This window comes from Nyctereutes procyonoides, unplaced genomic scaffold (assembly GCF_905146905.1).
Source record: "Nyctereutes procyonoides isolate TBG_1078 unplaced genomic scaffold, NYPRO_anot_genome, whole genome shotgun sequence".
In the NCBI taxonomy this organism is placed as follows: Eukaryota; Metazoa; Chordata; class Mammalia; order Carnivora; family Canidae; genus Nyctereutes; species Nyctereutes procyonoides.
In genome coordinates, this window is record NW_026575121.1 from 48,832,493 (window position 1) to 48,859,004 (window position 26,512).

Genomic DNA, 26,512 nt, shown 5'->3' on the forward strand with positions numbered 1-26,512 from the left:
CTGGGGGCATCACAATGCCAGATTTCAGGTTGTACTACAAAGCTGTGTTCATCAAGACAGTGTGGTACTGGCACAAAAACAGACACATAGATCAATGGAACAGAACAGAGAACCCAGAAGTGGACCCTGAACTTTATGCTCAACTAATATACGATAAAGGAGGAAAGACGATCCACTGGAAGAAAGACAGTCTCTTCAATAAATGGTGCTGGGAAAATTGGACATCCACATGCAGAAGAATGAAACTGGACCACTCTCTTGCACCATACACAAAGATAAACTCAAAATAGATGAAAGATCTAAATGTGAGACAAGATTCCATCAAAATCCCAGAGGAGAACTCAGGCAACACCCTTTTTGAACTTGGCCATAGTAACCGGAGAAGGACAAACAGTGTATGTTCTCATTCATTTGGGGAATATGAATAATAGTGAAAGGGAATATAAGGGAAGGGAGAAGAAATGTGTGAGAAATATCAGAAAGGGAGACAGAACATAAAGACTTCTAACTCTGGGAAATGAACTAGGGGTGGTGGAGGGGGAGGAGGGCAGGGGGTGGGGGTGAATGGGTGACGGGCACTGAGGGGTACACTTGACGGGATGAGCACTGGGTGTTATTCTGTATGTTGGTAAATTGAACACCAATAAAAATTAATTTATAAAATAAAAAAAAAAAAAGAAAAAAGCCTCTTTTCCACAAATGTTTTCTTCCTCACTGAGGGACAATCTATTTTTCCTTTGATCCATCAGCAAACAGCTATATAAACAGAACGTACTGCTGTATGATTTTCAGAATGCCACTTTAATCAAGTTACCCCTGCGAAAGGCAAATGAGTTATCCATTCCTTGAGAACCAGGAATGTCAACTAAACCCTAATTACATGAAGCCACTTTAGAAATACAGGGAAGCTGGACTAATGGGACAGTAGAGGTTTTATTAAGTGACTTTGGCCTGGTGCCACGGCAGGGACCAGCTCAGTCTGGGAGCGCAGGCGACCCTGTAACCATCCAGGCCAAAAGCGTGAGCCCAGCTGAGGAGAAGACGGACACGGAGTATAAAATCTCTTAGCTGGAGTCTGGCTCCTCGGCACCGGGTGTCTCACAGCCGTGTCCCCCCTTTGGGGTGGGGCAGGGGCCGCTGGGAGCCGGCTCCCGGGGCTGGTCTGCTTTCTCTGCCTGCGTGAGGGACACACAGCCGTGGATCTTTGACCACCCGGCAGCCAGGCCTCGCCCTTGTGCTGTGCTGTGTGCGTGTGACAGCCGTGACTTGGCCACCGCCTCCCTTCGCCTGGACACCCCCCGGTCAGGAACGGGGGAGGCAGCTCTCCATCCGTGCGTTAGTTTGCTGGGGCTGCCGTAACCATGCACCACAGACGGAGTAGCTTAAAACAACGGCAACGCATCCCCCCCCCCCGGCCCCCGCAGTCGGGGTCCGAGTGGGGGGGGGGTCCGAGCCCCAGGTGTCAGCCAGGTCGGCTCCTTCTGAGGCTGCGAGGGGGAATCTGGCCAGCCTCCCCCAGCTTCTGGGGGTCACTGGCCATCATAGACGTTCCTCGGCTCGTGAGAGCATCACCCAGACCTCTGCTCCCATCCTCGCACAGTGTTCTTGTGTGTGTGCCCGTGTTTGCATGTCCCCCTCGTATAAGGACACCAGTCATATTGGGTTGGGGGCCCCCTTCCTCCAGGATGACATCATCGGAACTAATTACAGCTGTGCAGGCCCTATCTCCACATAAGGTCCATGCTCTGAGGTCTCAGGGTTCGGACTTCAGCACCTGCATTTGTGGCTGGGTGGAAACAAACCCACAACAGGCAGAGAGCTTTGGTAGTTGTCTGACCAACTGCTGTAGGTTACAGACATCCTTCTAGCTTTTAAAAAGATTTCTACAATGCTGGTCTAAAATCATCAGCTTAAGTGGCCCATAGTGGCCTCCTCTGATGGTTTTATAAATAACCCCATGACTTTTAGCATCTAATTTTCATAACTACAGACGTGAATCACTGACAGGTCATTTCCATTCGCCTCCAGAAAGAAACGATCTCTCCAGGCCCTGGGGGAGCTACCTGCCTTCGGATATGCTCAGCAATTATTTACTTCTCAATTGTAGGGAAAGTTGCGGCCAGGCCAGAGGGTGCAGACGAGTTAATATGTAGTAAGCTGTTAATGCAAAACAGAAAGGGCCAGGCCTAAGTTCTGCCTTAGGCGTGGGCAGGATCAATCACTCAGGTGAGCGAAGTTCCTGGGAGTCAGAAAGGTGACCCTTGGTCTCCCAGTTATGTCCTTTATCGACATGTGGACGTTCTTTTATTCTGGAAGAACAGCCTTCGTTCTGAACTAAGAGCGAGGCTTGCTTTAAACGCTCTACTGCTGAGAGTCAGTAAACGGATCTATTCGCAGGCCAGCGATTAGACAGAGACGGACCCTCCGGAGCGGAGCGGGCTCTGGGAAGAAGCAGAGGGGAGAGCCCCCAGAAGAGCAGCACGCTGCACACAGCGAACAGGCAACAGGGACAAGTCTGTAGCATCAGCCCTAAGACACTGTATATCGTCAGAAGGCGAAAACAATGCCAGAGGCACACAAGTGTCATCAAATTAAAACCTCCTGGTCTTTTGGAGGTTTGTTTTGGAGGCAATTAAGTTAGAAACCCTAGGGGCACCTGGGTGGCTCAGTGGTTGAACATCTGCCTTTGGTTCAGGTCGTGATCCCAGACTCCTGGGATCGAGTCCCGCATCGGGCTCTCCTTCTGCCTTTGTCTCTGCCTCTCTCTCTCTGTGTCTCTCATGAATAAATAAAAACAATCTTAAAGAAAAAAAAACTAGGGACGCTAACATTTATTTATTATTATTTTTGAAATCCTAAACTTTAGACCCATATATATATAATTTTTTTCTCTTAGATGTTAAAATGTAATTGGAAGAAATGCTGATGATCATGGTTAAGTGTGAAGTTAGGCTACAAAGTGATCTACAGGAAGCAGATTTTTTTTTCCAACGGATATTTAGGCTATGCATGCTTCATTCCTATCATGAGAATATCTCTAAGAAATTTCTGGAGTGGTCAAAGATGTATATTTTAAAGACTTATTTATTTTAGAGAGAGAGTGCACACTTGCAAGCGAGTAGGCGGAGGGGAAAAGGAAGAGAGAGAAGCAGACTGCCCATTGAGCTCGGAACCCCACTCGGGCTCCATCTCACGACCAAGATCATGACCTGAGCCAAAATCGAGAGTCAGACACTTAACCGACTGAGTCACCCAGGCACCCCCAAATATGTGTATTTTAAATCTTGTTAGATATCACCTAACACTTATATAGAGAAGTGACTTATTTTTTCCCTTATTATAATTTTAAGGTGAGCACGCATAGGAGCAGTTATAAAGAAAGAAAAATTTATCACACTGTTCATTAAGACTGCCTGGGAACTCCATAGTACAGTACAATACCTAATACAGTATCAATAGGGTATGAACATAATTTTTAGAATTAATTTGAGGTAAATGTCTATGACATCACTATGAGCATTTCTGATTCACTAATATTCTAGAATCGGTGGTGAGGGTGTTCCCTACATACCAATTCTGTTATTAAATAGATGCTGTTTAGAACTGACTCGTGCTATACCCAGAAAATCCATCCATCTTGCTGGGGGAAGAGACTAGTTGTCGCGGGTAGCATCTCAGGTGAAGATACAGGCCACAGCGGCCTCTTCTTTACACACCAAGAATACGTGCTGCCTAAAGTCATATATAAGTGACATACATCTTTCAGAGAGAACATTTTCTATTACCATGTATACTGGGTCGAATAGTGTCCCCTGAAACTCACGTCCTTCCTAGAATCTCAGATTCTGACCTTATTTAAAAATGAGATCTTTGTAGATGTAATGAGGTCACGTTGGAGTAGAGTGGATCCCTAACCCCCACACACCAGGGATTGCTGGCAACACCAAAAGCTAAGAGAAAGGCATGGAACAGATTCTCTTCTACAGCCCTCAGAGAGCACATGGCTCTGCAGACACCTTGATTTATGACTTCCAGCCTCCAGAACTGTGAGAATACATTTCTGCTGCTTTAAACGATCTGGTTTGTGATACTTTCATTATGGCAGCGGCAGGAAACTAGTCCACCATGGGAGCTGACACGTTTGATTAACTGGGATAAAGGTCTGTTCTTCCAAGAACATCTCAAGAGTACTTTCTGATGTGCCCTGATGGAACTTACAATAAAATATTGCCTCTTGAGAGAGACTGTATAAGTTCCAAATGCTTAACCTGTGAGCTTTCAACATGTCTCCTTATGTGAGTACATTTTATGAATTTTCCAGTCTTATATCCGATCCTTAAACCAAATTTTCCTTTGGGTTCATGGTCAGCGTCACACGTCCCCACACAACAACTGGATGGCTCTAAACCCTCTCTCCAACGACAGGCTCCTTTCAGGAGGCCCTTGCCAGTGGCCAATCTTGGAGGAACTAGGCCTTCCTCCTTCTCTAGAAAGTTTGTGGTAGATGCTCTCTGTTCCTCCTGGTATTGCCACTTTCTACTGCTGAGACTGTGCTTTAACTACACCGCCTGCAGATGGTAGCTGCACTGGTTCTGAAGCTAGGCCGCGAGCAGAGGCCTGGCCTGGCCTGTCGGACACAGCTCCCTTCACAGCAGCCCCATGAGATGAGCCCATCGGCCTTCCAAAGTGATACCTTCCTGGGCTCTGAAACCAAGAGACGAAGTTACAAAACAGAGGTTCCTGGGTTCTTTATGTTGCAACCCCAGGAATCTGAGTCAGTGGTTCTCATTCATTTCCAGATAATACTGCTCTTATTCTTTCACCATCATCACAGAAGAATGTGGAAGCTTCCTCAGAGTCCTCCCTTGTTTTGATACCCTTTAATCAGTGCACCTGGGACACCTACCCACTCTCTCTCCCGCTAGGAATCAGATTGAGATGCAGTTGTGTCTGAGAGCTGCTGCTGCCACGGCTGGCAGGGTGCTCCACGCCCCTGGTCCCACTACGGCTCCTGTCGTGCACAGCCCTACCCTGGACAACAGGCGGCTGTCCCTCTCACTAGTGAACCAGCCGCAGTGGGCTCCCTGTTCTTCGGTAACTCAAAGGGCAGCATATCAAACATCAGACAAAGACCAAGTACATCAAACCTGGAATAATTCCAGGAGAGGTGTGAAGGACCAGGCAAAAATTTAGCATTAAGACAGCAATCCTCCAGCTTTGAGAAGACACCAGAAAGCTGTCGCTTTCTCTGGCCTCATGATAATTTATTTACGGCAACTATCCCTCACTGTGGAAAAATGTGTATGGGCTTGTGTTTCTGCCTCGCCCTGAGAATAGGAGTTTCTTCAAGACAGATGGTAAATAAATACCCGCATCCATCCATCATTTAGGCTCACCACCGCCCCCCTCTCTGCACCAGCCACAGCTGGACCACATGGCTTCATTACTCCCGCTCTTTCCTACCCTATATTCTTAGCCGGTGCAAGCTAACTTTTAAATTCTAGCTACTAATTTACTGCAAAGTTGGTCATCATGGACAAGTCAGCAGTCAGGTGGCGCTTGATCTTATTGTCACCATCTCATCTAGGGGGGACGGTAGCAATATTTGGGCATGGGTGTGGGTCACGAAAAAAAAGCCTGTCAGGGGCACATGGGTGGCTCAGTGGTAAGTGTCTGCCTTTGGCTCATGATCCTGGGGTCCTGTGATCAAGCCCCATGTTGGGCTCCTGGCTGAAGGGGAGTCTGCTTCTCCCTCTGCCCCTCCCACTGCTCATGTTCTCTTTCTCAAATAAATAAATAAATAAAATAAAATCTTAATAAAAAAAAAGAGCCTGTCATTTAGAGTGATTCAGAGCAGTGGTTCTCCACGTGGGGTCTTAGGACCAGCAGCAGCAGGATGTGGGAATTTGTGTAAATGCTAATCCTTAGAGCTGCCCCAGACCCACTTGAAGCAGAGATTCTAGGGTGCAGGGCCCAGCAATGTGTTGGAATAAACCATCACTTCGGTGATCCCGATGGATCCTAAAGCCTGAAGATCACCACCTACACATGTCAGCCTGAGAGACGCTGAGAGGCAGACGATTCTCCCATGGGTCAGATGCCCAAGGTCTGCCTCAGTAGCAGCTTCAGCTCCTAGCCTCTACAGGGTACACTTACAGTCCCTACAGGGTTCCCTGGGACTTCAGCACTGTTCTTTGGTTTACCGGAGAACTTCTAGAAAGAAGCAAGGATGTAGAAGAACTTTTAAGTGGCAGGGTTGGGGTACCTTCAAAACCAGTCCATCATTTTATGCTCAGGCAAGAAGCCGACTGGAAAAACTCACCAGAATCCCACAAGGCCAGTGGGAGGCTGAGAGGTGGGGGGACAGGATTATAATCAACTATCCTTCATCAAAGAATATAATCAACTATCTTTCAAAACAACCTGGAGGCTCTGGCAAAGGGAGGCAGGAGCTTGCTTCATAGAGCCTGAAGTCTCTTCATACTTCATTTTCAAAGTTAAGTGTGTGGCAAATGACAGGGCAGCATCTAGGGTTTTCCAGGACCATGGTATGGAAAATAATTTGTAAGAACAGCAACATTAGTGCAGACTCTTGCTCAGCTCTGGGTGATGGAGGGAAATGGGGTGAAGGGAGAAAGAGTGAATATTTGAAGTCTTCAGCCAAAGCATCCCTAGCCCCACAAAGTTCTCCCCTGAGAGGTTCTCTGCCCTTAGGAAACCTGGCCCCATAAGACAGCTCTTGGGAAGGCTGCCTTCTCTCTATCCTTGACTCTGATAAGCGCCACCAGACTTTAAGAGTAGGCAAAGGATAGTTCATGGGCCAAATCCGGCCCACCACCTGTTTTTCTGTGGCTCACCTGTTAAGGATGGCTTCCATGGGGGATCCCTGGGTGGCTCAGGGGTTTAGTGCCTGCCTTCAGCCCAGGGCGTGATCCTGGAGTCCGGGGATCAACTCCTGCATCAGGCTCCTTGCACAGAGCCTGCCTCTCCCTCTGCTTCTCCCTCTGCTTCTTCTCTCTGTGTCTCTCATGAATAAATAACTAAACTCTTTAAAAAAAAAAGAATGGCTCCATGTTTTTAAGTGGCTGAAAAAAATTTTTAAAAACTATTTTGTGACACACGAAAATTCCATGAAATTCAGATTTCTGTGCCCATAAATAAAGTTTTATTGGAACACAGCTCTGCTCGTTTATATATTTTGCACCACCAAGGCAGAGTTGAGTGTGGCCACAGAGGCTATGCTACCTCAGAAAGCTGAAAATATTTACTATCTGGCCCTATCCAGGAGAAGCTTACCAACCCATCTTTAAAGCAAAGGGTTTTCTGTTCATGATTCTAACTGAATACAGCTGCCAGGCTTAGCTATGCATCGTCATGCCCACAGCAACGTTTCATCCACTTTATTCTTGTGGATTCGTGTTGCTGTGTTACTGAGTCCAATAAATGGTAATTCTGATTCTCATCGCATCCATCACTTTCCGATTCCATCCCAACTCCTGCTCCCCATTCTCAGGGCCAGGAAAAGAACCTGGTGTGAAAATTAGTTTCAGATTCACATTGGACAAAATCAGCTCGAAGCAAATCTGTCTCTAAGACCTGCTGCCTGGCTTCCTTACACCCTGACGTGCTCACCAAGGATCCTGGGTCTCCCTTTTTCAGTCATGAGGGATCTGAAGCAATTCTGAAACCATCTGAGTGCCAGAGATCTGTTCTCAAGAGAAGACACTGCTACCTTTTATTTAAAAACCTCTTAAAAATCATTTGTTCTACTTACTACCTAAACTTAGATATTAAAACATAGGACTGGAATAAACATAAAACTGGTGTGCAGCTATATTGCTACTCACATGCTAAGCCAATCTCAGTTACCAGAACAAACAAACAAACAAACAAAAAAACAGCCACCACTGAAGGACTGATTTGCAAACTTCAAAGAATCTATTAATTTAGGATTATATTTCAGAAGCTAACTGTGTTCATTCACCAATAATCAGGCAGCTGACAGCTGGCCTGATTGGAAATACTTTAGGAAAGTCCAAACTTGGCACAGACGTTACTCAGGCATTTGGTATCTAAAAATCAAATAAGTACTCAGAGCACCTCCCAGGGAAGTCACACGGAGTGACAAGCAAATGATGTGTGAGGTAGGATCCAGAACTCCAGCCCAGGAGTTTGGCTGTGAAGCACACGTGCTGACAGCCTGCACCTCTGTGGGAGACAGTAGCATCTTTCAGGAAAAGGCACAGGTGGCCATGGTAAGAGGTCCCAAGTGTGAACCCCTCAATACTGTTGCTTTGGAATCACAACACAGGGTGGTCCAGTGAGACATTGGGAGAGCTTGTTGCAGGGCTGCACACCAGGTCTCACACTCGTACACACCCCGATACAACCACTGAGGCTGTTATCAATACTTCTTTTTTTTTTAATTTTTTTATTTATTTATGATAGTCACACACACACACACAGAGAGAGAGAGAGAGAGAGAGAGAGAGAGAGAGACAGAGACACAGGCAGAGGGAGAAGCAGGCTCCATGCAACGGGAGCCTGACGTGGGATTTGATCCCAGGTCTCCAGGATCGCGCCCTGGGCCAAAGGCAGGCGCCAAACCGCTGCACCACCCAGGGATCCCTGTTATCAATACTTCTAAGGGCTGAGGAAGACAAAGCCCAAAGTTTAATTTACTGAGGCAAATCCATAGCGGTAGCAAGAGGTAGACAGGAAGAGAACTGAAGGCAGGCCAAAGTCAGGCTGCTTCTCTCAACTATGGGGCCACGTTGTGCCTGCCTGGGCTCATCCATGCCATGACTTTGCTTTGCTCGGAGTCGCCTGCTGGGCTCATCCATGCCATGACTTTGCTTTGCTTGGAGTCACCTGCCTTCCCATCCTTTTTTTTTTTTTTTAAGATTTATTTATTTATGATAGACACAGAGACAGAGAGACAGAGAGAGGCAGAGACACAGGCAGAGGGAGAAGCAGGCTCCTTGCAGGGAGCCCGACGTGGGATTCGATCCCGGGACTCCAGGACCGCGCCCTGGGCCAAAGGCAGGCGCCAAACCGCTGAGCCCCCAGGGAGCCCCGGCTTCCCCATCTTTAAGGGAGAAGAGGGCTGGGGTGGGCTCTGCTCTCATCCCGCAGGGGCCTACCCCGCAGCCGGCAGGATGCAGTTCTCTCCTAGAGACACCCCACGCCTGGGGAGGCCCAGCTACCCACGGCGGGCGCTTCCTCGTGAGGTCCGAGCAGCTGGCAGGGTGACCAGCGGGGCCGGGGCTGCGGGCTCACCCGGGCTGGGCCCTGGGCCCCGCGTCCCCCCCACCCCACCCCCCCATCCCCCGCCGCGCCGCCGCGCGCCACCCGGTCCGGCTGGATGGAGGTTCGCGGCCCTGCCATCGCCGGCACGACCGCCCTCCGGTTCAAGCCCATTCCCAGCTCCCGGGCCGCGAACACGCGGACCCAGGATCCCCAGCCGGAGGCGCTGGTTCCCGCCACCTCCGAGCCTGGGCGCCCCGAGGCTCCCCGCCTCCGCGCAGGGACGGCGTCTTGCCCCGGGGCCGGGGACGCGGTTCTCGGACCCTGGTCGCCTCCCGCCTGGCTCCGCGCGCAGGTCCGCTGGCCGCGCCCCCCGCCCCCGGCTGCCCTCGCGCCCCCGCGCCCCGGCTGCCCTCGCCCTCGCGCCCCGCGCCCCGCCCCCGGCTGCCCTCGCCCTCGCCCCGCGCCCCCGGCTGCCCTCGCCCTCGCCCCCCGCCCCCGGCTGCCCTCGCCCCCCGCCCCCGCGCGCCCCCGGCTGCCCTCGCCCTCGCCCCGCGCGCCCCCGGCCACGCGACCTACCCATGGTGGCGGCTCCGAGGGCTCCCTGCGCCTGGCGAGCGGGCAGTCCGGGAGAGAGGACTTTTTTTTGTAAGGTGTCGCCCTTATGACTTGGTTTCCAGGCCCTGCCCAGCCACCTGTGCAGCTGGAGGTGTGCAGGCGGGGCGGCGGGGCTCCACCCTCCCGGCGGCCGAACGCCAGCGAGCGGAGGCGAGCGCCCCTTGAGCCCCAGCGCGGGGCCAGCTCCGGCCCCCCCCGCCCCGCCCCGGGCCCTTGGGAGCCGGCGCCGGGTCGGGAGCGTCGGCCGGGGCCTGGGCACGGACGCCCCGACGGGGAGCGCACCTGGCCGCAGAGGCCTGTCGAAGCGCGGGCTGCCGGGCCTCCCGGGTGTGCGGGCTCAGCAGGGCCGGGTGGGCCCCCAGGACCCGCTGCTGCCGCTGCTGAGCCCGGGACCCCGCTCTGGAAACCACGGGGCTGGGAAAACCGCCCCTTCCGAGCGAGAAAGCCCAACTGGGTGAACCCTGGTCGGGAGTTCTGGGTGCACATGCGTGTTTGTGGGGCTTTACCTGGAGGGTGAACCAGCCAAAGCACTTCTGGAAGACTCTAGAATAAATCTCCAGATCATTTTTCTGTTTCCTCGGCTGACTTGGAAGAGGGAAGCGCGGTTGTGCTTTGCAAATACTGAGTGAGAGGAACGTTAAGATGAGGACAGTTTCTATTTTTTAAATAGAATTAAATATGGTAAAGCAACATGAAATGTACATTCCGACCATTAAGGACACTGAAGGGCATTAAGCCCGTGGAGCCGCCGCCACCACTCATCCCAGGACTCCGTCATCCTTCCAAACAGAATCTCTGTGCCCATTCCCTCCCCGGGCCCCTGGCAACCACCCTTTCTGTCTCCACGAATTTGAAGGCTCCTAAGTATCTAAGTACCCATATAGCTGCACTCACGCAGTGGTTGTCCCCCGTGTCTGGCCTCTTTCCCTGTTGTAACAGCTGCAAGATCCATCCCCACAGGAGCCCATGTCAGAATTTCCTTCCTTTTGGGGGCAGTTTGATATTCGGTTGCGCATACGCCCCATCTCATTCCCCCACTCCTCTGTCTCAATGGTCTTTTGAATCTTAGCAATGCCTGACCCCTACCTGCCACCCCCCTGCTGGCTACAAGACTGGGGTGCAGGGAGAAACCCTCTAGCCAAAGGCAGCTCTTCCCCAGAGGCAGCTGGACCCCACCCTTCTTGGGCTTTCTTCCCCGCCTCTGGCTGGAGAATGACAAACATCTTCGGTGATGGCCAAATGGATACACAGGGGGCTGCAGCTGATGTTAACTGGAGGCCTGGGGGCTGTAGGTTAAGGGGCTGCATCCATAGTCCTTATGCTGCCAGCAGATAAGCCACAGGTGGAAAGATGAAGCCTGCGATGGTTTATCTCCACCACAGCTTTCTCTGCGGAGTGGTATTTCTGTTGAGCTCATGACACCTGGAATCCTGAGCCACTGTAAAGCCACTCTTGTTCTAGGCTAGTTAGTGCTTCTCCAAGTGGGGTCCCCAGACCAGCAGCGTCAGCATCACCTGGAACTTCTGACAAATGCAAATTCTTAGGCCCCATCCCTGATCTACCAAATCAGGAACTCGGGTGTGTGCGTGTGGGTAGGTGTGTGTGTGCGCGTGTGCAGGTGACTTTTTAGTAGTGGTGAGGTACCTGCTATTTCTTCCACCTGTTGGTTGAATCCTTCGGTCAGCCATTGTTTATATATCACCACTACGTACAACCTACTGTGGAAGCGACATCTTAGTGCAGGGTCTGGAGGTGGACTCGTGTAGTAATTTGAGAGAAAGGCCTAGACAACATAGAATGTTCTCTGAGCATCTTCTGCGGGTCAGGGAGGGGTATACTCCCAAGGTTTCAAGAACCTCACAGCTGATTTGAGAGAGCTGCTGGCTCGATGGCATCACCTGCGTGACCTTGAGCAGGTTGCCTTCTCTTGCTGGGTTTTATTTTCCTCTCTTGTCACAGAGATTTCTCCTCTAGAACTGAGTTCATTTTCTTCACAAAGTTTCTTCCAAAGTAGAGGCTGACTGTGATATTGGGCTTATTGTGGGGAAGAGAGATTACTGTCACTGCTGGAAGGTAATTATTTATGATCTGAATCATATCACAAATGCTCATGTTGCCTTCTTGTCATCTGTGTCCCCACTACAAGCACAGTGTCTGGCGCTTAGTAAATTCTCAACAAATAGCTGCTATGTGACCAACAGACTCAGTCTTACAATGACGTGGATCAATCTCTTATCACATTAAAAAATATATATGTGTATATATGTCATTTATAACATGTATCCACTCTAAAAACAAATTTTTCTTTTTGATAAAAACTTTACAAGATGATCTTCAGCAACAGCTGTAATACCAGCAGTCCACGATATTTGCCGGTAAGGGTAGAGGTGGTCATAGGCCCCTGGGTTAGAGCCACCTGGGTTGATGGGATTCTCTAGAATCTTGGAGTACTATGGGGGGAGAAAGGGAGGGCCCAGCATCTCTAGGTTGGCTAAGTCCCAGAGGGAATTAAAATAGTTTGTGAATTCCTCAATATGGTGCATGCAGAGATTCTAGCCTCTGTGGTCATGTTACAGTTTTATTGAGATATAATTCACATACCATACAATTCACTCATTGAAAGTGTATAATTAAATCATTTTTAATATATTCACAAAGTGGGGAAGCCATCAGCACAAATTTTAGAACATTTCACCATCCCTGAAAAGAAACCCAGTCACAGTCACCCTCCTCTCCCAATCTTAGGCAATTACTACTCTGCTGTCTGCTTCTATGGACTTGCCTATTTGGGATGTTTCATATAAATGACTCATTCAACACGTGGTCCTTTGTGTCTGGCTTCTTTGACTCAGCATAATATTCTCAAGATTCATCCATGTTGTAGCGAGTCCTGGATGTGTTCCATTGTATGGGTAGACCACGTTTTGTTTATCCACTCATCACTTGATGGACATTTGGGATCTTTTCACTTTTTTGCAATTGTGAATTTTTTGCTGCTATGAAAATTTGTGTATGAATTTTTGTGTGAACCTATATTTTCATTTCTTTTTGGTACATACCTCAGAGTGGAACTGCTGGGCCATACAGTAACTCTATATTCAATCATCTAAGGAATCGCAAGACTGTTTTTCCAAAACAGCTGCGCCATTTTACAACCCCACAATTAGGGTATTAGAGTTCAAATTTCTCCACATTTTCACCAACACTGGTGATTATTTGTCTTTTTGATTATAGCCATCCTAGTGAGTGTGAAATGGTGTTACTTATTTTTAATATTTTAAAACATCTTTACATACGTTTTCATGTATTTACATACAATTTTAAGCATATTTAATATACCTTAATGTTAATGAAAGCCTTTGAAAGATTTCTTCAACCTGGTTTCTGTAGAGCAAAGCGGGCACCTTCATTCCCCAAACTGTAGTGCGAGTATGGACATCTGTGTTGGCAGTTACTGGGTTATATCTTTACCAGGGGGTGGGGGTAGGGAAGGTGGTTAGTTAGGGAATGTGAAGATGAGGGAGAGAGTGGTCATGGGAGTGGTGAAGGCAGTGTTCAGATTTACAGATGATGAAGGATAAAGAATGAACAGATCATTATATTTGAACAAAAGGTCCATTTTAGGATAATCTATGGAATGTTGATTCTCTATGAACAGCCCGCTCTTTTTATCTTCCTCCCACATATGCTTCCTGTTCCTTAGCTGTAGAGGTCTTCATATTCTCTCTCTCCCTCAAAATCTGCTCTCAGGAAGGAAGCTGGTAACTTACCCACACTCTGAAATAAATGCCTGATAAGCCTTAGTGTTACTTTTTCTTGGAATATCTGCATTTTAACAGAGTAGTAGCCACCTATATAAACAAGAAAAAGGAAACTCTAATTGTGAAATTGAAAGAAGGGAAGAAGTTTTTAGAAGCAATAGTTCTTTCCCAGCATGTAGGAGATGATAACCACATGAGCCACCTCCTCTGCACAAGAATGGCTTGCCCCATGACATTGGGTGGAGTGGCCAAGGTGTGGTCCACGTCCTAGTTTCTCCTTGGCTTCCTCCTTCATCCTCACTACACAGCCTGGTTTACCAGCTGCTGAGTGGAAAGTTATAGGACATAGGGACACAGGCATAGCCTGGGAAGATGACGTAAAACCCAACACTGGTACTCTCAGGTAGCTGAGCACGGAGAGAAAATGCGGAGACTTACCTAGAAGGTAGAACAGTCTTATCTCTGCCATGACCCAAGAGGCACTCAACTGTCTTCCTTCAAATTAAGAAGGAAGTCAACAACAACAAAAAAAATCAAATTATTTTTGATATAAAAACATATCACTTTTTTAGGGGGCGATAAAGGCCATGAAATGATTCTTCACCTCTTATGTTATGAGTGCAAATGACATAATTAAATAATATATTTGTCATTCTCAAATAAAGTTTACCTTCCTTAGGCACTTAGAAGAGAATGGAAAAGCATTCCATGTGCCCAGCAGATGGGCACATCTGATGCTGGAAGCTTTTCATTATCTGTAATGTCACCACTTAAGAAAGCATTCAAAAGATGTATTCTAGGGGCACCTGGGGGGTTCAGTCAGTTAAGTGTCTGCCTTCAGCTCAAGTCACAATCCTGAGGGTCTTGGGATAGAGCCCCACATCGTGGGGGGGGGGTTTCCCTGCTCATCGGGAGTCTGCTTCCTTCTTTGCCTCCCCACTGCTCATGTTCTCTCTCTCTCAAATAAAGAAATAAAATCTTTAAAAAATAAAAAACATTTAAAAATAAATAAAAATTCAGGTATTTCTGTAACACATCACCTAATTTATCTTTCAAACTTTATATCATCCAAATCTATATTGCTGGCAAAAAAAAAAAGAGGACAGATCATTTTTTTGAGGGAGTGTATTTGTTTCTTATTGCTGCTGTACAAATTACCACAAACTTAGTGACTTAAAACAACACAAATTTAGGGGCACGTGGGGTCTCCGTTGGTTAAGTAGCTGACTCTTGATTTCAGCTTAGGCTGTGATTTCAGGGTCATGAGATCCAGTCCCAAGTCAGGCTCCGCAGGGGACAGGGAATCTGCTTGAGATCCTCTCCCTCTCCCACTCCTCCCTCCTTTTCTCTCTCTCAAATAAATGAATAAATATTTTTTAAAAGAACTCACAAATTTATGACAGTTTTGGGGGTCAGAATCCAAAAAGGATCATCATATGTGGCTAAAATCCAGGTGCTGGCAAAGCTGAGTTTCTTCAGAAGGCTGTAGAGTAGAATCTGTCTTCTTGCCTTTCCAAGCTTCTAGGGGTTACCTGCATTCCTTGTTGTGGGGACCCTCTTTTTTTCTAAATAAATTTATTTTTTATTGGTGTTCAATTTGTCAACATACAGAATAACACCCAGTGCTCATCCCGTCAAGTGTGGGGCCCCTCTTCTATCCTCAAAGCCATCAGCTTGGCACCTTCAACTCTTTTTCTCCTTCATCTCTGCTTCTCTCATCACATGTCATTCTCTGACTCTGATCCTCTGGCCTTCATTTTTACAAAGATCCTTGTGATTACACTGCGCCAACCTGGATAATCCAGGAAAATCTTCCCATCTCGAGGTGCTTCACTTAGTCACACCTGCAAAGTCCTTTCTGCTGTTCAAGATAACGTATTCACTGAGATTCTGGGGATTTGGACATGGACATCTTTGTGCAGGTGGAGGGCATTTTGCTGTATACCAGGGGCAGTGAGAAAGCTCGAATATCGGCTTAATGCCATGGTGACTCAGAAGCCCAGATCATTTCTTAATATTAGGTAAAGGGGGTAACACATTTAACTGAATCCTGCTAGCATGAACTAATATTTTCTTAGAGGGAATTAGTATGGCAAACAAGATAAAGAAGCATATTTGGGTAGCATCACATCCATTCCTCAAATTCATAATGAATGCATGAAACAAACGAAAGAAAAAGCAAGTAAATATGTAAAAAATTCCTGAGCATTGACCATCCTATATGTATAAAAGTCCTAAGTGTATATAAGCCTTCAAATGAGGAGGACCCATACACTTCTTAACCTTCTTTGTGTGGTTAGAAAGAGTATGAAATCTCACTAGGAAAGAAGTAAAGGGGAAACTGGAAAATATTTAAATATTTAAATATTATGGATATTTATAAATTAGATCCTTAGTTATTGAGAATCAATAGCTAGCCACCCAACAAACCACTTGGGAATGTTAAGAAATTAACAAGCAATAAGGATGAGCAATCAAAGGATATTGCATCCAGTCTTGAAATGTCTCCCTAAGATATTTATTACAAAGGGAAAAATAGTAACTTTGTAATGGAGAAACCCAACAGATACCACCTTGATCAAGAGATCAGAGTCAACATCACCAAGAATAAGACACATCAACATCACATACCCCTGCTACGATGTACTGAGAAGGGCACAACATCACTTCTGTAGATTTCTTGCAAAAAATGGATAACTTTGTCACAAGAAAACATATGACAAACCCAAACTCAGCAAAATACTACATAATAACTGACCTGAATGCTTGAAAAAATATAAAAGTTGTGAAAAGCAAGGAAGAATGGAGGAACCGTCATAGATCTGAGGAAATTGAAGACATATGAAAACTAAATGCAATGTGGGGTCCTGGAAAAGAGAAAAGGGTGTTAGTGGAAAAAAGTCAGTGAAAATCAAATTAGGTCAAAAAAAGATCTGTAAAAAAAATGGTCTCGTATAGAAAGAATAATTTTATATTGGATATAAAATCATGCAAACTTACATGGAATAATTTTTTGTACCATCAACATAAAATTGGACTCAGCATTTGTAAATGATTTCAATAAATAAAATGTATACCCAAATGTTTCACCTGTGTGACTAAAATATATACATTAGAAATGTATATGAAATTTATTCGCAAATAATTGGTGAGGCTATGCTCTCACTGCTTTGCCATGTAGGGCAGGTAACCCCCAGACACGTGAGCTTGTTAGCAGTGTACTTCAAGATATGAAAACAGTGTCTATAGTTGCTGTAGGCTCAAGTACGATAATTAAAATATTTCAGGAGATAAGACAAAATCTATGTCCAACTTCTTTTGGTATTATTATTTTAGTTTTAATTAAAAATTAAGTTTTAGAAATAAAATAAAGCAAAACCCATCAAACAGTACAGAACAGTTTACAATGAAAAGGCAAAGTCTATGCTCCTAACTCCAGTCGAGTCCCCCAACTTTTCATTGTGTTAAAAAACACATAACATAAAATTTACCATCTTAATCCTTTTTAAGTGTACAGTGCCGTAGTGTTAACTATCTGTACCTGTTGTGTAATGGACTTTCAGAACTTTTTCATTTTCTAAAACTGAAACACTATACTCATTGAACAATTCTCTTTTTCCCCCTCCTCAGCCCCTGGTAACCCCATTCTATTCTGCTTCCTGATTCTATGGATCTGATTACACTAAGTACTTCAAATAAGTGAATTCAAACAATATTTGTCTTTTTGTGACTTGCTTATTTCATTCAGCATAATATCCTCAAATTTCATCCATGTTTTAGCATATGACAGGACTTGATTCTTCTTAAGGCTCAATAATATTCTGTTGCATGGATGTACCATATTTTCTTTCTCCGTTTATCTGTAAAAGGACACTTAGGTTGCTTCCATCCCTTACCTATCGTGAATAATGCTGTAATGAACATAGGTGTGCAAATATATGGTTTTCAATTCCTTTGGAACTATACCCAGAAGTGAAAATGCTGAATTATATAGTAATTCTATTTTTAACTTTTTGGAGAACCTCCATAATGTTTTCCATAGTATCCAAGATTTTAAAAAAAATAACAGTTCTACTGAGATGTAATTTACATACCATACAATTCTAAAGAGTGCACTTCATTGGTTTTTCGCATATTCAGAGTTGTGTGACTGTTGTCACAATCAATCTTAGGACATTTTCATTAGCCCCAAAAGAACTCCTGTATATATGAACAGTCATTCTTCAATTCTCCTATCCTTCCCCCAGTCCTCAGCAATCACCAGCCCACTTCCTGTCACTTTTTCTTTTTTAGGATTTTACTTATTTATTCATGATAGACATAGAGAAAGAGAGAGAGAGGCAGAGACACAGGCAGAGGGAAAAGCAGGCTCCATGCAGGGAGCCCGACATGGGACTCGATCCCGAGTCTCTAGGATCATGCCCTGGGCCAAAGGCAGCCCCGGGCCTAAGGATGGATATTCGGTCTAAACAGAATCATATAAGGTGCGGTCCTTTGTAACTGGCTTCTTTCATTTAAGTTTTAAGTCATTTAAGTTTTGTTTTTTTGGAAGTTAACCTCCATAATTCTAAATAATATGATTATAAGTCTATTTCATGATATATTAACTCTAAATTATATTTATAGACTCCCTAGCATGAAAAATGAGAATTTAACTCACTTATAACACCCCTCTTATCATATATCCTTCCTCCTCCTCTTCTCAACTTCAGATAGCTTTAAAATTTTTTTTTAGTTCTTCAGTTGGTTACCTCAACAATATTAAGTAATATCTGTAATTATTTGTTTGTCTTAGATAGCATTTCCTTACTTACAGGGTACGGTATTAGGTCTTTGTACTCCTTTCTTTAAAAAAAAAAAAGGTTTTATTTATTTATTTAAGAGAGAGAGAACGTGGGAGCAGGGGGAGGAGCAGAGGCGGAGGGAGAGGGACAGCAGAATCCATGCTTGAGTGCGGAGCCAGATGCAGGGCTTGATCCCAGGACCCTGAGATCATGACCTGAGCCAAAACCAAGAGTTGTATGCTTAACTGACTGAGCCACCCAGGCACACCTCCTCTTTCTTTCTTTCTTTCTTTCTTTCTTTCTTTCTTTCTTTCTTTCTTCTTTCTTTCTTTCTTTCTTTCTTTCTTTCTTTCTTTCTTTCAACATGATCTCTCTTCTTTCATCTCCTCAAATCTGACTGCTGTAATTTTACTTTTATGTGGTCCAGCCTGATAATATATACATTCTGTTCCCTAATATAGTCTTCTGTGAATGGCCTACAGGCTGATTACATAAATCAAAATCCAATAAACAGCATTACCTTATTAGAATCACAAGAGCTCACTGCAAATACAAATAAGGAAATCTGATTACATCTTGGCAGGTTTTCTGATTCCATTTACTCAATGGTTCCAATGTTACACTCCCGTGCCATGCCAAGGAGAACGTTCCAAAAGTCAGTGTCAAATAGATTTCTTTTCTAATGCTCCACGAATTGTCCCATTTGAGGAACATATAGTTTGCTTTACATAACTGTTGTATCACTTTTTAAAAATAATTGCATTGATTTTTTTTCTGACAGAGTAAATATATACCTTCACCTTATTCTGAAATTACCCAACCCTTCTATCATGTTATCTATTACATGGAATGCACTTTTTTACAGAAGATTCATTTTTTTAAAAAAAGATTTTATTTATTTATTTGACAATGAGAGAGATTACAAGCAGAGGAGCAGCAGAGGGAGAAGGAGAAGCAGACTCCCTGCTGGCAGGGAGCCCAATATGGGGCTGGATCCCAGGACCTTGGGATCATGACCTGAGCTGAAGGCAGACACTTAACCTATTGAGCCACCCAGGTGTCCCCAGAAGACTCATTCTTATAGCTTGTTCCCATTAAGGTTGGTGGCTTTGTGGGCCTGGGGGACCACCATCAGCTTGGGACTTCCTTTTAGTGTGCTCTGCCAGCTTAGACTTCTACTATTGGACCCCAGGACAGACTGACCAACTGACTTCCTCCATCCCTTCGTCCTTCTCTCTTTCCCTTGGTGGATATCATCAGAAAGAATGCTTGACAAACACATTTTCTGTGTGCCTGAAAACACCTTTATTTTGTTCTGATATTTGAATAAAATTCTCCTTTGGAATCCAATTGCTCTCAGAATTATGAAGACATTGCCTCTTGTCTTATAGCATCAGTGTTGCTGGTGAATTTGATATCAGTCTGTTTTTCCACTGTAGTGTTTTTTTTTCCCCGTGTGGAAACTTTAGTTTTTTTATGCTTCTCATGAGAATGTGTAAAGATGCAGGTCTTCTATCTTTCATTTTCTTGAGTATTTTTAATTTGGAGGCATGTTGAGCTCTGGGAAACTTTCTTCTACTTTGTTTTATTACATTATTTCCTCTCTTCCACTGGGTTGTTTCTCCTTTTCTCAAAAACTGTTAGATGTTGGCCTCTTGATCCTCTTTTCTATCACATTTTCTGACTCTTGGCATAATGGGAGATTTCTTTATTTTTCGTCATTTGAATTTTTATTTAGCAAAAAGATATTTTTAGTTTCTAAGAGCTCTTTGTTGATTTTTTTAAAGATGGAATACTCCTTGACTCTCTCTGAGGATATAAACTGAAATTGATATTTCAAAATAAAATCCCTTTCTCATCCCTAAATCATCTCAGTTCCCTATTAGGGTACCATTTGCTCATCTAGGATCTTCTAAGTTGCTGAAATCTTCCTAAATTCGGTGAACCTTCTTTACTTGTTCCTTTAAAGAATGAAGGAATATGTAGAGTTTTTTAGGCAGCTGGCCAGAGTTTCCCTGCAGTTGGGCAGGTAAATCAATTTTCTCTGTGGGTCTTTCCTCTGAATGGAGAGGCTGGTGATGGCAGTTGTGGCGTGTGAGTAAGGAGCAGTGGTACACTGGGAGCAAAGTCTCACCCTGACTCAAGAAAGCCAAATGTGCACATCTCTTCCCAATCCCACCTTGACACTCAGGCAGGTGGCCTGATGTCAGCCAAGATGGGAGTCTTTATGCCAAGGAAATTGGCCAATGCTACTAATCAGGGCTGTTTTTCCGCCCGGAGAGGCAATTTTTAAATATTTGCCAACACATCACTGATAGGAGGGATGATAGATAGGTTTCACTTTAGGAGTATGTGCGTGGAAGTTTAATCTGCATTCTCTCGATGACCAATAATATTGTACACTTTTCTGTGTCTAATAGCCATTTGTATATCTTCTTTGGGGAAATGTCTTTTCCAACCCTTGCCCATTTTTAAATTGGATGTTGGTCTTGTTGAGTTCTAAAGAGTCTTTATGTATTCTGAACACAAGCCCTTAATTAGAAATATGATTTGCAAATATTTCTCCCCAGTATGTTGTTTGTCTTTTAATTCTCTTAGTGGTGTCTTTTGATATGCAAAAGTTTTAAGTTTCAATAAAATTAATTTATCAACTTTTTTAATGGATCATACTTTTGTTGTCATAGCTATTTATAGTTATTCTGAACCTTTCCCAAGATCCCAAAATTTGCTATCATGTTTTCTTCTAAAAGTTTATATAGTTCTTACATTTAGGTCCTTGATCCATATTTTAGTTAATTTCAGTGTATGGTGTGAGGTAAAAGTCAAAGTTTATTTTTTGCAGATGGATATCCAATTGTCCCTTCACCATATGTTGAAAAGATTATTCTTTCCCTAATTGAACTACTCTGGAACCTTTGTCAAAAAGTAGTTGCTCATAAGTATAAGGGCTTATTTCTGGACTTTCTCTTCTATCCCATTGATCTATATTTCTATTCTTAATGCTAATGCCACATTCTCTTGATTACTGTAGCTTTACAATAAGTTTTGAAATCTGGTAGTGCATATCCTCCAACTTTGTTCTTCATTTCTAAGATTATTTTGGTCTTCTGTATTTACATATTAATTTTGGGGTCAGCTAAAACAGAGAGGGAAGCCGGGTGGGTGGGAGGAGGGAACTACCTGGCAAGCATGCCATTATCAATATCAATAACATAATTTTTACATCAGATTATCTTAAGACCATATGTTTTCCTGTATCATTTTCTATCTTATCTTCCAAATGATATAAAATTGATTATTCATAATGAAATTTTACAACTGGTTTATGGTCCAAGATGGCAACATAGGAAGACTCTGAATGTACCTCCACTGACAAGCTGAATCTACATCAATTTAGAGAGCAGTTCTTCCTAAAGAACTGAGGGCTGACATATTAAATTCTACAGTTATCTATAAAAACCTACTACACTCAGTATTGTTCTCTAATATTTGCTCAGACTATATTGCGTAAATTTATTTCTTGAAAAAGGAGAACACAGGGTGAATGGTATGAGCATAACAAGCATACTAAGCACTCACAATTGCAGGATGAATCAGCTTTCCTAAGGTGCAAATCTCTGTACCAAGCAGAGAGAAAACTGCAGTCACAGAAGGAATCAAGTTTAGCAGAAGTAAGGTTGTAAATGAGTAATGTGATAGGAAGTGCTATTTTGTTACAAGGTTCATAATACACGTTTCTTTCTAGTTGTTATATAAGTCACAAAATTATATATGTAGTTATATAATCACAAAGTTGTGTATGAAACACATTTATGAAAATGGGTTCTTCAGAAAAATGTCTTTCCCAAAGATCAATGTATTTCAGCAAATGATCTGAAGTTTTTCTTTGTGATGACAAGCTATCAAGGATAGCTTACTATGACAACGTGAAACTGTGTTTCAGTTCTCCTGTTCTGCTGACTGTGGTTCATGGATTTTGTGGACAGGAAGGGAGGAGGCAAGGCTGTCGTTAACTGGATTTTTCAATCTCCTTCAGGTCTTTAAATAATTTCCTTTAACTCTTCTATATGTGAGAAATTGCTATGAAAGTCTTAATTTTCTACCTTTAAGAGCAAGGTTTTTGTCTTCTTTGTTTTTCTCTGTTTTTGTTTTGAAGGAGTAACTTAATGATCACAAATTTGGTGCTTAAAGCAACAGGGATGTCATCTCTCACAGATCTGGAGACCATTAGTCTGAAACCAAAGCGTCATCAGATCCACACTCCTGGAGGCTCCCTTCTCTCTTCTAGCTCTGGTGGCTGCCAGTGTTCCTTGGCTGGTGAGCACAGCACTCCAATCCCTGCCTCTTGGTCTTCCCATGGCCTTTGCATTTTCTGTAGATCCTCAACCTCCCTCTGCCTCCCTTTCCTAAGGATACAGGTGATTGCATTGAAGGCTTCTCTTGGTAGACCAAGTCCATCTTAACCACATCTGCTAAGATCTTGTTTCCATACAATTAACATTTACAAGCTCCAGGGATTAGGATCTATCTTTGGGGAAGTCATTACTCAACCTACCACACCTACGTATCTATTTTTTTTCCTCTAAGTCCCCTGTAAGTCCCCCACTTCCTTTGGGCAAAGTCATTGGTAGAACACACAACTGGGATGTCAGTGGCAAGAAAAGGTCATTTTAGGAGTAATATTATGTCGCGTGAAATTGAGCTGAATTGATGAGGACTGGGAGCTAGTATTTCTCAGAAGTCCTAGAAGCTACTGAAATTTCCAGACCTCAGAATGTTTACACTGTTAAGTATAAGAGATCTTGTTCCTCAGAAAATGTATTTACACACTGGTGAGTATGTCTATATGTGTGCCTATTATACTCAGGCTGACCACATAATGTGCAGGGCTTGGTGCAAAATAAAAGGGCAGTGCCCCTTGTTCAAAAAGCAGGACAAAAGTCCTATAGAAGGTCCTGAGCCATGTAACCTTTTCCTTCTCCCACAGGGCCTCTCTTGACTCATAATACTGTTTATTTGCTAAATTAATGTGATTTTAAGAAAAAAATGAATTACTAGCATGAATTTTATTGTTCATCTTTATATTATGTGATGTCAGCAAATATAAGCACATTAAATTCATAACCAAATCATCAAAATTATATAATTTGCATTTCATAGCTCATAAATGTTTATCTGCTTTGTTCTCACCAGAGCAGTGAAGGCGCTGCATGACACTAACTCGATTGTTTTCACTTCACTTCTTGACATGAACGTTCTACCAATATTTTCAGCTTTTGCTTCCTAATGAGGAAGGAGGGCTAGAAGGATGAGGAACTGTGGGTAGGTCTGTTTTTCTTTTTCCTTCTATGTCCTCATCTTCAGTATAAGTTACCGGCTAACACAAGGAATTAACACATGTCTAAGGGAGGAAATGATGGGGTTCCTTGGTTATGTTTCCTAGAACACTACTGCCTTCTTTCTGTGTTGGAGAATGGCACCTTCTGCTTGGAGTGGGAAGTGGGGCCTCTTGGGGCTCTCAGCAGCCCTGCTTACTTAGTCAGAGACATAACTCTTATCTTGTGCTCACTGTGGGTCTCGCTGGACTCCCACACATCCCGAGTCCACCGGATCCTGTGCTCTTGCGGTTATCGGGAACACTATGCTGACAGACAGCAAGGAATGCGGCAGACGAGGCATATGGGTGTCTCTCCCCTGCTCGTGCACATGCTTCGGTGTCCCAACAAACTTCACTTAGAAAACACAGAGCAAAGATAAAATTATTCAGAATTTCAAGATGGTGACAGCAGAGCAATAAATGAAATACAGGGCCCTTCTGAGCTCAGAGCCCTCGGTGACTGCACAGGTCGTGTGCCTGTCAAGCCAGCTCTGGTTTTATTTGCTTTCATGGAGTATTAACCAATGTTTAAAGGCTGATGGTTCAGTTTAAGTTCTTTCATACTCTACCGGTCCCCACCTTTACTAACATCACTGTGAGTAACATACTGAAAGTCCCTCAAGATCTGGAGTCAGTGACATCTGATTGGACATCTCATTTTTGGTCACTTTATTAGGATGCAGATAATGACAAGATTTTATTTATTTATTTGTGAGAGAGAGCAGGAGCAATGGAGAGGGGAGAGGGAGAGGGAGAAGTAGACTCAGCACGGAGCAGGGAGCCTGGTGTGAGGCTCAATCCCAGGACCCTGAGATCATAACCTGAGCTGAAAGCAGACCCTCAACCACTGAGCCACTCAGGTGTCCCCTCAGAATAGAGGATTTTTCAGGGCAAGTCATTGGCCTATACTTTGGGGGTAGTGACTTTGTTCATACAGGAGGTGAGTTTGAATTTACTTCAGTTCTGGCTCACTGCTATGAATAATGCTACGGCATTAAATCTGTGTAAATGGTTTTGAAGAGTTCTCAAAGAGATGGGATAAGCAGATCCGCAAACCTAGGTCTGGTTCCAGCTTCCTCGAGTAACAGCTGCATGACCTAGGTAAGTCACATCTCTCTTGACGTATGATTCCTCATCTGTAAGACTGTGATATCACCTACTTCATCAAGTCACAGAGAAGTTTCACTGAGATACTGTATATGGAAGTGCTCTGTAAAATGCTGTCAAATGTAAGTCACTACTCAGCAGACTGTCCCATTTGAGTTGCAATAGGTAAGGATCAGTTTAAAAGAAGCGTACTGGGCAGCCCGGTGGCTCAGCGATTTAGCGCTACCTTCGGTCCAGGGCATGATCCTGGGGACCCGAGATTGAGTCCCACATCAGGCTCCCAGCATGGGGCCTGCTTCTCCCTCTGCCTGTGTCTCTGCCCCTCCCCCCGCGCTGTGTGTCTCCATGAATAAATAAATAAATCTTTAAAAAAAAAAAAAAAAGAAGCGTACTTACTCTCCACAACCTTGCCTTCTACTCCTGATGAGTTTTATTGGTTGTGTCCTAACTTCTCAAGGCTCACAACATTTGCATTCTGATCTGTCAGTTTTTCCTCTCATTGGTTTTAGTCTCAATTTTAAATTTTTTTTTTTATTCATTCAGTGCTCACCACTGGTTCTTTTGCCATGATGTCCCAGTTATCTCTTGGTGAAGACGTGCCATTCATTTATAGTTCCCAAAGGTTCATGGGAACAATGTTCCCCCCAAAATATTCTTCTAGCAAGATGAATTGTGTCACTTCTGTGGGGCAATATAAAACCATAAAGCATACTTTCAATTCAAGAATCTGTGACTAGCAAGAAAAACAGCTTCCATTAACTTAATGTGTTTACTGATCTCTGAAAACAAGGTTTTCTGGAACAAACATTAGAGTATTCTATTACTTGAGGGATTCTACTCTGAATATCCTGCACGCAAGCAACAAGACACAGTGGACCAGAAACTCAAGGAATACGTTTACTGCTGATTATTGAACTGATGTGTCCAGAGATAAAAAGCAGTTCTCCACACGGAAGTTGTCTTATCCATAACACAGACCAAATAATTTCCTATCGTCTGGGAGACTGTATCCTAAGATTCCAGTGTGTTGCTGTCAGTGAGAATGGATTGGGTCCGCAGAGATTAGATCTGCATTAACTCTCCCTACGCCAGCCTGTTTAGTCAGGCGTGTTTGCTTTCCACAGTAAGCACACTGGGAAATTCTCTTTTGAATCACATCAACTGTTCCTATAAACCTAGTAACTGAGAAGAGCTAACATCCTTCCTGAAGATAAGAAAGTCACTCCCACATTATCGCCAAAATCAAATGGGCAATTGTTTTTTAGGTAGCTTTTATTTTTTCCTGAATGTAAAAGTAATATATTTTCACTACAATTTTTTTTTTGGAAAATTCTGAAGAGTATATGGAAAAAATCTAGAGAGAGCTAGTGTTAACATTTTATTGCACTTCTTTGCAAACTTTTTCTTATACATAAATTAATAAATTTAGCAACACTGAATAACATCATACATGTTTCCTAACCTATTTTCACTCAGCCTTATGAACATTTTTCCATGTCACTAAGTCACCTTGAAATGATATTAACTTGTGTATTTTGGTATAAATAGCTACCATAATTAAGTTAGTCTTTTTGGGGGTGGGGCCTTATTTTATTTTTTTAAAAGATTTTATTTATTTA

General features: G+C 44.0%; 1 protein-coding gene across 1 annotated transcript in view; it reads right to left on the bottom strand.

The window, feature by feature from the left end:
• The window catches only part of SLC15A1 (solute carrier family 15 member 1), a 52,122-nt gene extending 42,202 nt beyond the window's left edge, over nucleotides 1-9,920 (bottom strand). Inside the window, exon 1 of the mRNA XM_055336158.1 lies at nucleotides 9,826-9,920. Within this exon, the coding sequence (XP_055192133.1) occupies nucleotides 9,826-9,829 (4 nt within the window). The 5' untranslated portion in view covers nucleotides 9,830-9,920. The remainder of the gene's footprint in view (nucleotides 1-9,825) is intronic.
• Between the last annotated feature and the right edge of the window lie 16,592 nt (nucleotides 9,921-26,512).